This window comes from Raphanus sativus, chromosome 4 (assembly GCF_000801105.2).
Source record: "Raphanus sativus cultivar WK10039 chromosome 4, ASM80110v3, whole genome shotgun sequence".
Classification (NCBI taxonomy): domain Eukaryota; kingdom Viridiplantae; phylum Streptophyta; class Magnoliopsida; order Brassicales; family Brassicaceae; genus Raphanus; species Raphanus sativus.
The window spans coordinates 4,824,162-4,836,306 of record NC_079514.1 but is presented as its reverse complement, the minus strand read 5'-3'; the positions used below and the strand labels follow the sequence as shown (position 1 = coordinate 4,836,306).

Sequence of the window (12,145 nt, the reverse complement as noted above, 5' to 3'; positions counted from 1 at the left end):
ACCCGAACTGATCTGATCAGAAAAGTTAGAGGTTCCTAAATTGGTCTAAAACATCTCAACTCAACCCAAATAACCGGAGCCAACTTAAACCAATAAACCGAAATGCCCAGGACTAATGTGTACCATCCACATGATGTATCTAAAAGCATAGAAAACAGTCTTTGGTTTCTCAGACAACTTTATGCAACAAGCCAAATTATTATTTTTAATCATTTGAAACTACATCATTCACCTGTATCTTAATCAGGCAACACTAGATAACTTATTACACTCAAAAGGTTTGTAGTTTTCTTTTTAAGGCTCCCAAGGAGCTGGAGGAGGTGGCGTGGCAGGTGTTAAAGGAGGCACAGCAGAAAACATAGTGTTCTTGTCAATAGCTCCAAACGTTCTTTCTCCTGACAAAGCAACCAGAGCTGCGACCAGACCAGCATTACCTGCAAGGGTCGGCTCAGTGTAATTGTAGTTGGTACGAAGGTCATGGAACCCGTCGTGTTTGTCAGGTCCAGCAACCATGGCTCCTACGATGGTGTTTGGATTATTCTTCTTGGTGTCTCTCCACTTCCATCCTCCTTTGCAGCTTTCTTTCTTCACACTTTTCGGTATCGAAGCTCCTCTATGATGTACGTGTTTCGGGTACCGGTGCCCAAAGCCTACAATATAACTCATCTTCCGAGGGTTTTTACCGAGTATGTAATCAATCTGCCAAGCAAAAAGAAAAGAAAACACAAGAGTTTGATCAGATAAGGTCATTTAGTTGCTTCATGTATGCTTTAGAGGAAGCATATTATATAACCTGTGATCTTGCAAAGTCACGTAGGACATCGGTAGAATAGAAGTGAGGACCACAGTTCCATCCAGGAGCTTTAGCAGCATCTAGATAGTCGCTAAATAGCGCAGCTAGGAAGGCCGCATTTGCAGCATACTGAAGGGGCTGTGGATCTCCATGATTCAACATAATCAAACCTCCTGATAGATATTATCAAAGTTATAGCTCTTCAGAACAGGTCCACAAAAATTAAACTTTGATTCTTTACTCACCCTTGGTTCTTTTAAATTTTTTGTAGTAAGGTAGGTATGAGCACATCACCACTCCACTTTGATTATGAAAGGTTCTCAAGATTTCTTCGTATGGATATCCAGGGCTTAGAAACAGCCTTAGCCGTGTCAACAGCAGCTAACAAAACCCACATTGGTCCAGAAAGCAAGCAAATTAGGTTGTTTTAACAGTCAGCTTAAAATAACATTACAAGAGAACTAACCTGAGCTCCGGGAAGCTTGTTGTCCCAGCTAGGGACACCATAATAAGGCCCATCCAAGAAGGCACCAGCATGCCTTGCCATATCATGGTTGGTAACTTGATCAAGATACGTTATATTTCCAGTCGCATAATACAACCAAGCACCGCCCCAAAGAAGCTCATCCCAAAACAGGCTGGACCTATAAAACTCTGCACCAGGTATACTATAACTATTTTTAATAGCGTTTGCATACTTATAAAGCGTTTTAGCACCGTGAACAAGTTTCTTAGAGTAGGCTCTATCGTCTTTGAAGACAATGGATGCAGAGGCCAAAGCAGCAGCCATCTCTGCAGCAAGATCCGAGCAGCCGGAGTAACAAGTTTGCGCAGGCCTTTTGTAATCGATGTCCTCGGGACGCATCCAGCAGTAATAGTCATTATGGACCACACTTCCTCCACCGGTATCCCTAAATCCAACCTGTGAAAAATATACAAACGTTTCATAACTGTTTAGTATCAAGTTACCTTCAAAACACACACACATGGTTAACTGTGTGTAAATAGTTAACTGTCTACACTTTATTGTTCTTATAGTTAACTGTGTGTAAATAGTTAACTGTCTACACTTTATTGTTGACACATATATATATCTTTTTTTGCCGGCTCAGCCTTAGTCTAGTGGCTAAGTGGCATCTAAGGCACCGGGGTTCGACTCCACCTTCAGGGGTTCCTGGGTGTGAGATTTCCCCAAGTGGCAAAAAAAAAAAAATATATCTTTTTACCTGTGACACCATCCTGTCAACTTTATCAGCGCTACTGTTGAAGGTCTTGAGAAAGTAATCAGTTCCCCATTTGATGAGCTCTTTAACATGGTCAAGCTCCCCTGCAGCTTCGTATTTAGCACTGTATTCAATCACACTCCAGCTCAGCATGGTCATTGCATATGACATTGGGAAGCTGAACTTTATAGTATCTCCAGCATCGTAATAGCCTCCAACCACATCTCTGTGAGAGTATTCTCCTACGTCGATATCTTTCAGGCAAGAGTTGCCTCTCCATGACACGTTATTGTTCTTAGGAAGTTTCCCAGCTGCAAGGAACACGAGATGACATATCACTTCGAGGGTTTATTTAAGAAGAGAATATTTACAAGGGTTCGAGATTACATTTTTGAGCGTTGAAGAACAAGAGGGTCTTGTTGAGAGCTATTGTGTAGTTGTCCTCTTGAGGCTTCGCATGTTTGTGGTGCGGAACGTGTCTGACGATCATGGTTATGGATCCAGCGAGAAAGGTGGTTACGAGAAGGGTTCCAAGAGTCCATAGAAAGATCTTGCGGCTGACTAGTATACATCCGAGATCAACGTACTTCTTCTTCTTCCTCACAGGTGGTCTGAGTAGCCAGCTCTGCTGCATTGCGTCTAGTTGTCTAGTTGCCGCATTGATCTCTAAGGGATTGCTTCCCATAGTTAAAAGAGGGATTCAAGACGAACTACGAACAACAATCTTAATGAACCGTAAACTTTTAAAGACATCTGAATATTCTTAAGTGGTCCTATATGACAAAGAAAGAACGAGTGAAGTAACTGAGGCAAAAAAGTAGTGGGGTCGAAAAAGAGAAAGAAGAAAAGAAACAGGGTGGAAAATTGTAAAATCTAAATTAGTGATCCGAGAGGGAAAATTAATTTAGTTAGAGCATCACATCCCCTCCTCCGCTGGTCCCCCTATGAGAAGCTCTCACGGAAATTAGACGTGGGTGGGTCCTATTTACGCTGAGACATCTTTTTTTTTTGCCGTCTAAATAAACATTCATTAGAAGAAGAGAACAGAGTTCAAACGTAACAACACTCAAATACAAGAACACTCCCTACAGCCCAAGAAAAGACTGGCATCGTAAGAAAAACAACCAAAACTACAGAAGGAGACAAGAGAAACGCTAAGACATCTTTAAACTCATTCTTCAAACAATATAAATAACAAAAACAAATTAATATTGCTATATAAATAAATTTTGTTTTTCTCTAATTTTATTTTCTTCATTTTTGAATAGTAAAATATTCATTAAAGTACAAAAATTACAAATTTAATAGTTTTCTTTCAAATTTATGTACAATTTAAAATATATAAAATTTTAATATTTAAAACATTATCAGTTTTCTCTGGATTTTTAATGGGTCACCCAGAATTAAATCATAAATTATGTTTTAGATGTTACCGGATTTTAGTAGATCTTTAATTAAAGAAATTTTCATTAAATTGTTAAAGTCGAATATGAAAACACTAAATCTAGTTTTGATATAAATATGTATATTAAAATTTAAAAATAATACTTAATTTCAACTAATATTTTTACCCAAAAATCAAATTCGAGGTATGAAGGCTAGTTGAAACTTGAAGTAGCATGATCATATTGTTAGGTTGGTCCAAGACATTAATTAGTATCGGTAAATTTGACCCAGTTCCAGTGCATCATCGCCTGATTATTCACATGCACGTGCAAATATGCCATTTAGACAAGAAAAATATATCGAATTAAAAAAAACATAAGAGTGAGTAGTAAACCTCTGGGGATTAGCAACCTATTAAGGATAAAGACCCTAGACACCAACAGGCAACAACTTAACTATATATCATAAACTCATGTTCAACAAAACAACAAAAATCATTCGCACATTATTTTTGTCTATACAAGAAAATATCGCATGCATTTCCAACTCCAAAACAAACGAGTATAGTATATTGGTAGAATCCACGAATAGCAAAACTGTAAAATAAACTGAATCACTGTCTTTGGTAAAAAAAAGAATCTATGAATACTGTGTGGGGTCGAAAAGAGAAAGAAGAAAAGAAACAGGGTGGAAAATTGTAAAATCTAAATTAGTGAGCCGAGAGGGGTAAATTAATTTAGTTAGAGCATCACATCCCCTCCTCCTCTGGTCCCCTCTATAAGAAGCTCTCACGGAAACGTTAGGCATGGGTCCCATCACCAAAACACACATCTCTAGGCAGTAGGCACCGTTACTTAACGGAGCTTGTTGTTATCATCTCATGAGTTATGCGATGTAAAAGTGTTTGAAAAGACGTTACCTAAGGACGAAGTAAAAGATTTTTCGAAGAGGCGGTGTGTGAGAGAAAGAGTTTAACGGTGTTAGTGAAGTAAACGACAACGTGGGGGTGTAATTGCCTGTGTCAGGTGGAAGAGAGAGAGGGTAATGTAGAGTTTTGTCTGTACTCTGGGACAAGGTCGAATGTTAGAGATTAAGGAAGCAAAGAGAAGAAAAAAAAAGAGAAAAGCTTTATGGCTCATGAGGCTCTCAAAAAACGGCACCGCTCCTCCTCTCTCACTCTTTTTTTAACCTAAACCACTCAAAGTCTTTTCTCCCCAGCCTCATCTTTATAAGTAGCACTGCTCAGAGGGATGGAGAGAGAGAGGGGGATATAAGAAAAGGGAGCTTTTGTGTTCTTGTGGGTAATGTATTGGATTCAGTTGCTGTCTGAAGGGTAAAAGCTTTTTGGTTTCCATTACCGGAGACAGAGCATAACTAAAAAGGGGGTTTTGAGTTAGTTTCTTGTTCTGTTTTATGTGTTCTGTTGTGTTTTACTAATCGAGTTTTTAAGGTTTATAGAAGTGGTGTTTCTGGTAAAGGTTGGGACTTTTTGAGTGGGTCTTTGTGTTTTAGTGTAATGGGAACAAGAGCAGAACGTAATAAGGAAGATTTTGTTGGTGGGTTGGGTTTTGGAGTTGTAGAACAACACACTCATAAAGACGTTGTTATGTTACCGTCTCATCATTACCATTCATATTCATCGCCTTCCTCTGCTTCCTTCCGTCACTGTCCCGCTGGTGGTGTTGGCGACACCATGTTCTCTGCTTCAAACACTTCTGAAATGTTCTCCCTCGCTGGTTCTAACTCCGCTGGTTCTGCTGCTTCTGCTGTTTCTGTTGCAGACCCTTTCTTCACCTTGAGCTCCTCAGGTTTCAAGTTCTCTCCTTTTTAATCACTTCTCAACTAAATTAAAGATGTTTCTGTTTAATGTTTGGTTTTGATGTGAAATTGGTGGATATTAAAAATCCAGAGGAGATGGGAAGAAGCATGAGTGGAAAGGAAAGTGTAGCTTTCAGTGAAGCTCAATGGCAGGAGCTTGAGAGACAGAGGAATATATACAAGTACATGATGGCTTCTCTTCCTGTTCCTTCTGAGCTTCTCACACCCTTCTCCAAGAACAACCCATCACACACCAACAACAACTATCAAGATGGTATATAATCTCCTCACCTTTCACTTTTTTATCTCTTGTTATCATGTTTTGGAACAATCTGCTGTATATATGAATCTGCTATCTTTCTATGTGGGTGTGACAGTGGCGAGAGGAGGTTCATTGAAGCTGGGGATTATTGCTTCAAACGCAAGCAACAACAACAGGGCTGATATGGAGCCGTGGAGGTGCAAGAGAACAGACGGGAAGAAATGGAGATGCTCTAGAAACGCGGTACCTGATCATAAATACTGCGAGAGACACGCACACAAGAGCCGTCCTCGTTCAAGAAAGCAAGTGGAAACACCATCATCTCACCACAATGAGACTCGTCCCACTAAGAACGTTACTAGCCGGTTTGCTGCATCAGCTTATCCTCAGTTTTACGGACAGCCCTTAAGCCAGTTCTCTGCGGTTTCTACTACTACTACTCTCCCGCCAGCTTCCTCTTCTTATGATCATCATCACCATAGGTGCGTGTTTTACTTAACACTCTTGTCAAAAACATTGAAAGATTGAAACTTATTGGTTGATATGTGAAGTGGATTGAGGTGGCTTATGAAAGAAGGCGACTCAATAGCAACGTTAAACCAGGAGATCCATGAAACTGCTCAGCTGAAGGTTGGATCAAGCAGAGAGCTCAAACGAGGATTTGATTATGATCTGAACTACAGACAGAATGAGCCATTAGTAGACCAGAGGTTTGGAGCATTGGAGGGTCTGTTGAGTCCAAACCAAGGAGAGACGGCGAGGCGGTTGTTTGTAGAAGGGGAACAAGACGAAGCAATGGGAAGCTCACTGACACTATCAATGGCTGGAGGAGGAGGCATGGAGGAAGGTGAGGGAAGAAGCCACCAGCACCAGTGGATTAGCCACGAAGGACCGGCGTGGATCTGTTCAACAACAACACCAGGTGGACCATTGGCTGAAGCACTGTGTCTTGGTGTCTCCAACAACCCGAGTACTAGTACTACTACTACTAGTAGCTGCAGTAGAAGCTCAGGCTAAAAAACAAAAACGACCTCACTTGGTGTCGTTTTTACAAATCTAGAATCGGTTTTAGTGAGATTAGAAATCAAAACTATGTTTCAGATTTAAAGTATTGGTTCTCAGTGATTTGTTTGGAAAACTGAGAACACTTTTTAGATCTTGTGTTAGCTGTTGTTGGGTTTTGCAGAAGCTTTAAACCACCTACCACTACTCTGTAATGTAATGTCAAACATCGGTTTATTACTTAAAACCACTGGAAAATCGATTCAAGCTCTTGTTCTTAGCTGGAGAAAACACAAGAGTGAGTTTTGTTTACATTTATTTGATTTCAAATGATTGAACACACAGTGAATTAGTTACACCAGAATGATATCAAAACATTAGTTCCGGTTAAGTAAAACCGGTTTAGGTCACAATACTTGGCATTAGTAACAAAGCTATTTATAAAAAGTAGCTAATCTTAGGTTATTTTTGTCATTACAATCCTAATCTTATAGTCAAAATTACGACAACAGGGAAGCATCTGTGACTATGTCTTGCTTTGCAAGAGACATGACGTCAGCAATGACGTGTTTGTCGTCATCAGACAAAGAGCTTATAAATATATACCTTCGCGACATCGCAGCATAACCTCTCGTCTTCGTCTTCGTGACAAATTCAGAATTTAACTAAAAAAATTATAAAAAAAATCTAAGATTCCTTGATTTGTGGATTCAGGTCAAGAATGGCGGAGGAAACCTCAAAGACGGCGGGGGACTCATCTGGCGCTACGGCGGCTGCTACGAACGCGGCGAAGTCGAAATGGAAAATCTTGAGACCCAATTCACTCCGATGGATACCAACCTCCACCGATTACACAATCGCCGCCGAGAAGCGTCTTCTCTCCATCCTCAAGTACATTTGATTCTCCTCTGATTACTCTGTTTTTCTTTTGATGATTACTCTGTTTTTCTTTTGATGATTACTCTGTTTTTAATGGTTACTCTGTTTTTTTTTTATGATTACTCATGTTTTAATTACTCTGTTTCCTATTACATAAAAATCAGGCCTTTATGATTTTTCATTCTGAAAGTTTCTAATTTTGATGGGTGAATTACAATCTTCAGGACGCCTTATGTACAAGAACGAGTCAACATTGGTTCAGGACCACCAGGTTCCAAAGTCAGGTGGTTTAGGTCTTCTAGCAATGAGTCTAGGTATATCAACACTGTCTCCTTTGATGCCAAGGAAGGCTCTCCCACTCTTGTCATGGTTCATGGATACGGTGCTTCTCAAGGTTTCTTCTTCCGTAATTTTGATGCCCTTGCCTCTCGATTTAGGGTCATCGCTATTGATCAACTTGGGTAAGCAAACCCCAACTTCCCCTATCGTTTGCACTCTTTGTTGGTTTCCAAAGGATTCTCGTTGTGGACTGTATGATAAGGTAGTTCTCTCTTTTTGTTATAGGTGGGGTGGTTCAAGTAGGCCTGATTTTACGTGTAAAAGCACAGAAGGTATAGTTTTGATTGACTCAAGGCTTTGTATATATATATATATGGAGTTGATTCACGAGTTGTTCTTGATTTGTTTAATGCAGAAACAGAGGCATGGTTTATAGACTCATTCGAGGAATGGCGTAAATCCAAGAACCTCAGCAACTTTATTCTATTAGGACACTCTTTTGGAGGTTATGTTGCTGCTAAGTACGCTCTCAAGGTGACATTTCTAGACCCTGGGGTATAGTAACTCGATGTGTAAAAGGTGACAGACAGTTTGTGGCTTATAATATGATTTCTAACTTTCCAGCATCCTGAGCATGTTCAACACTTGGTTCTGGTGGGGTCTGCTGGGTTTACTGCAGAATCAGATCCCAAGTCGGAATGGCTCACTAAGTTTAGAGCAACATGGAAAGGAGCAGTCTTGAATCATTTGTGGGAGTCTAACTTCACTCCTCAGAAGCTGGTTAGGTATATTCTCTTATAGTGTTTTCATCTTCACACCTATAGGATGCTCTTATAATATTATTCTAAATATATGTTCCTGGTGCAGAGGATTAGGTCCTTGGGGTCCAGGTCTTGTAAACCGGTATACAAGTGCAAGATTTGGTGCACATTCAGAAGGAACTGAGCTAACAGATGAGGAATCAAGATTGCTTACCGGTGAGCAAATTCTTTCTCTTAAAGTTCCATAGAAGCTTTGGAGGATGGTGACTAAATAGATGATACTGATGGTTTGCTTTATTTTTTTTTATTTTTTAGATTATGTGTATCATACTTTGGCTGCAAAGGCTAGTGGAGAGCTGTGCTTGAAATACATCTTCTCATTTGGAGCATTTGCTCGGAAGCCCCTCTTACAAAGCGCATCAGAGTGGAAAGTGCCAACGACTTTCATCTATGGAATGAATGATTGGATGAACTATCAAGGCGCAGTGGAAGCGAGGAAACACATGAAGGTCCCTTGCGAAATCATTCGTATTCCACAGGTCAGTCTCTGAATAGATTTGTGACAGTTAAGAGGAAAGTATAGAGAAGAAGAAGATGCTAATGTGAGATTTTGTTTGGCGAAAAACGTTTGCAGGGTGGCCATTTTGTGTTCATAGACAACCCATCTGCTTTTCATTCTGCTGTGCTTTATGCTTGCCGCAAGCATTTAACTCAAGAGCAAGACTCCTCTCATCAAGAACAACTCCCATATGGTTTGCGATTGGTTTAGTCCTGTACAACGTTGTTGTTCTTTTACATTTCAACTTCATTATATTTAATGTACACAAGAATACAAGAGAACATCAAAAGAGAGAGAAGGAATCTTTATTATTATTTTTTAATTCTTTTCCATTTTGGTTGTGTTTGAAGTCTCTCAAGTTCCAAATACTTATTTGTTTCATCTAGTTTCTTTTTTTTGAAACAGAACACTATCATATCTATTTGATCTCATTGTTTGTTGATAAGAGTTGCGTAAATATATGTTGATTAACATTAAACCAAAGCCGAATAACCAAAAAATTTGGTTCAGCTTGCTAAATTTGGTTAGACTGTCCAGGCCTAGCACACGTTAGCTTATCAGCTATCATGTGATCTTCTTTTTTGCTTTTTTCTGTTAGTATATTCTTTTCTCCTTTTGTTCCTTTTTTTATTTATTTTTTCATTTCTTTTTTACATTCGACGTTTTTGCATTTCTCGTCATCTCTCCATCATCAATGTAATCCTCATAGGATACACCATTTATCATCAAACCAAAAAAGGGCATTATACGTTCATATGTTAGTAGTTATCAGATAAGTTCTTCCACTTGGTTGTATTTTTTTTTTATAAATGAATTGTGACGACATTTCTCGAGTATGGCAATCACTTTCTCACTGAAATTAGCAACATGGCTACAACAAACTCTATACATAACATACCAAAATGCTAGCGTTAAAAAAAAAATAACATACCAAAATGCCATCCGCAAACTTTCTGAGTAACACATCTTCAAAAAAAAAAACTTTACTAACACACTCACGTCTCCTATTTTTTTCGCATTTCGTTACGATCTTACGTTGTAACTGAAACTGTAATAACCGATTTGCGATGAAATCTATATATGCTTGAACTTAGAGCATTTTCATAACAAATTCCTAAAATGAGTTCTCAAGAATAGTAAACTATGAAAAATAGTTGGATATCTCATATCTTCATAACCACTTTTAGGGTTATAGTTTCCACTTTCCATTGCACATGGACATGGTTATCATCATTCTCTTGTACTAGTTCCTTCAAAAATATAAATCAACAATGCGCTTATATGTTCATTAGTGTGTACAATCATCAAACATATAAATGTAACAGGATGCAAAATTTACACCCGGGAAATAAAAACACAAACATAAATCAAACTGGCCAAAGAAAAAGAAGAAGAAAAATACAAGAAAATATGAGTAAACATATGGAAAATTTATGAATATTTGATGAGGCAGAAGTGAAAACATCCGATAACCACGTTGCCAATGGAGAAGGCGAGCTTCCTGCTGATCCACCGCCATCTCTCCACCCATTAGCTGCAGATTTTTGGCTGTACACATTCCAAATTTAATCAGTATATACTATTTGAATAATGGTAGGCCTGTTGTATGTTCTAATAACCTTTTTGTTTTCCTTTTCATTGATGGGATGACTATTATATACTCCTTTATTACGTGTAAAAATACAAAAGAATCAACCTCTTTTTCAGTATTGGCACAAAACCAATCACAAGGATTTGCTAGCTAAGCTCGTCGTGTGAACATACTAAAAAGTAAATGTGAACAAATGAAAACAAATTAAAAAAAAAAATAAGTTAACCTACCTAGGCAAGTAAGGGCACAGAGTTATGGTATAATCTGCAGAAGTGCATGTGAACGTACTGGTAGCATCGTCAAACGCGTAGCTATACGATCTAGGACACGCTGTTTTGAATATCTCCGAGTACATGGACGGTTTACACTCTGTAGGTGAAGCGTACGCGCCACTACAACAATACTCCGGACTACCAAACGCCTCGCACGCGCTTTTGCATGCTGACCCGGATCCGAACCGGAGCTCCGCTGGACATCTCTGGTTTAGATCGGTTACGCATCCCGTGGTCAAGCAGTCACCTTCTGACCCTCCGCTCGCTTCAACTACCATAGGGACGTTGTATCCGTCCACGAGGCTCACGTCGTAGAAGTCTTGTTTTCGGGTCGGGTCATCTGGACCTGATCCGATTGTGAACTCGGCTAGTGTAGCTGGCGGTTTGGCTCCTGAGCCGTTACACTCTACTTGGTTTGAACCGCAATCGCCGGTTAAGCAAGTGCCTTGGCCCGTTTGAGAGTCGAAGTTACAACCGGTTCTTGCCCAAAACCGACCAGACCAGCTTGCTGGAGCTTGGAAGGAACGTGAACCACCAGAGGCTAGCTCAAAACCGGTGGTTCCTATGTCAGCGCTTCCAGAGTTTGCTAAAATTCCCGGCCAGACAGTGTAGCTGCATCGGTTTACGAGAGTGATTGTAGCACCGTTACTTCCTACACAAGGCACATGCAATGCTTTATTTATGAGATTATCCATAATAGTATTTAGAGGTTAAATTGCTTCAATTCACTTCTATTTCTTCTTGTATAATAGAGATTTCTATTTTTTTCTCTATTTACAGAGGAAAAAACATTGTTTTTCTATTTTTTACTTTATATTTAGAGATTACTATTTTAGGAGAATACATTAAAGCATATATCAGTTCTATTATAAAAAATTTCTATTTTAAAAGTGAAAATAACGAATGGTTTGATAGAGATAATGAAAAATTGATATAGTTATAGTAACAATATTATGATAGATTTAGATATTACCATGGAAGAAGATGAGGGTAGGGATGATGAAGAAATAGAATGAGATAAGAGAATGAAGAACTGTTATGATCATCACTGTTTTATTTTCTTCTTTTGAAAGAAAAATATATAAAAAAAAAAACTTAAGAGATAGAGTTTAAAGAGCATTTACGATGACATCAACGCCTTCTATATATACCTTCTCTCAAGGGTCAAGATCCATGTGATCTCACTAAAAAAAAAAGTATGACCATTCTACTTTAAAGTGATATAAGAAGAAAAAAGTTGTTGGAAAATCTATTTTATCACGAATTTTATTAAAGTCTTTGTCTTTGCAAATCAAAATCTATAACTTTACAGAGTATATG

General features: G+C 38.8%; 4 protein-coding genes across 4 annotated transcripts; 2 read left to right on the top strand and 2 right to left on the bottom strand.

The window, feature by feature from the left end:
- Positions 1 to 243: 243 nt before the first annotated feature.
- LOC108850032 (endoglucanase 21-like) lies at positions 244 to 2,705 on the bottom strand. The gene is made up of 6 exons (XM_057009373.1): positions 2,404 to 2,705; positions 2,020 to 2,327; positions 1,260 to 1,715; positions 1,039 to 1,174; positions 794 to 966; positions 244 to 699 (listed from the first exon to the last, which is right to left on the bottom strand). The coding sequence occupies exons 1-6, from the start codon at positions 2,699 to 2,701 to the stop codon at positions 295 to 297; spliced, it is 1,776 nt and encodes a 591-aa protein (XP_056865353.1). The 5' UTR covers positions 2,702 to 2,705; the 3' UTR covers positions 244 to 294.
- A 1,698-nt stretch (positions 2,706 to 4,403) lies between these two features.
- Positions 4,404 to 6,751, top strand: LOC108848383 (growth-regulating factor 8-like). Its single transcript, XM_018621739.2, has 4 exons — positions 4,404 to 5,210; positions 5,312 to 5,494; positions 5,598 to 5,964; positions 6,034 to 6,751. The coding sequence occupies exons 1-4, from the start codon at positions 4,919 to 4,921 to the stop codon at positions 6,497 to 6,499; spliced, it is 1,308 nt and encodes a 435-aa protein (XP_018477241.2). The 5' UTR covers positions 4,404 to 4,918; the 3' UTR covers positions 6,500 to 6,751.
- Positions 6,752 to 7,067: 316 nt separating this feature from the next.
- On the top strand, positions 7,068 to 9,388 carry LOC108848390 (1-acylglycerol-3-phosphate O-acyltransferase). The gene is made up of 8 exons (XM_057009372.1): positions 7,068 to 7,375; positions 7,588 to 7,824; positions 7,928 to 7,974; positions 8,058 to 8,176; positions 8,267 to 8,427; positions 8,510 to 8,619; positions 8,719 to 8,942; positions 9,038 to 9,388. The coding sequence occupies exons 1-8, from the start codon at positions 7,206 to 7,208 to the stop codon at positions 9,170 to 9,172; spliced, it is 1,203 nt and encodes a 400-aa protein (XP_056865352.1). The 5' UTR covers positions 7,068 to 7,205; the 3' UTR covers positions 9,173 to 9,388.
- An 833-nt stretch (positions 9,389 to 10,221) lies between these two features.
- LOC108848385 (thaumatin-like protein 1) lies at positions 10,222 to 11,925 on the bottom strand. Its single transcript, XM_018621741.2, has 3 exons — positions 11,799 to 11,925; positions 10,784 to 11,477; positions 10,222 to 10,510 (listed from the first exon to the last, which is right to left on the bottom strand). The coding sequence occupies exons 1-3, from the start codon at positions 11,869 to 11,871 to the stop codon at positions 10,330 to 10,332; spliced, it is 948 nt and encodes a 315-aa protein (XP_018477243.1). The 5' UTR covers positions 11,872 to 11,925; the 3' UTR covers positions 10,222 to 10,329.
- Between the last annotated feature and the right edge of the window lie 220 nt (positions 11,926 to 12,145).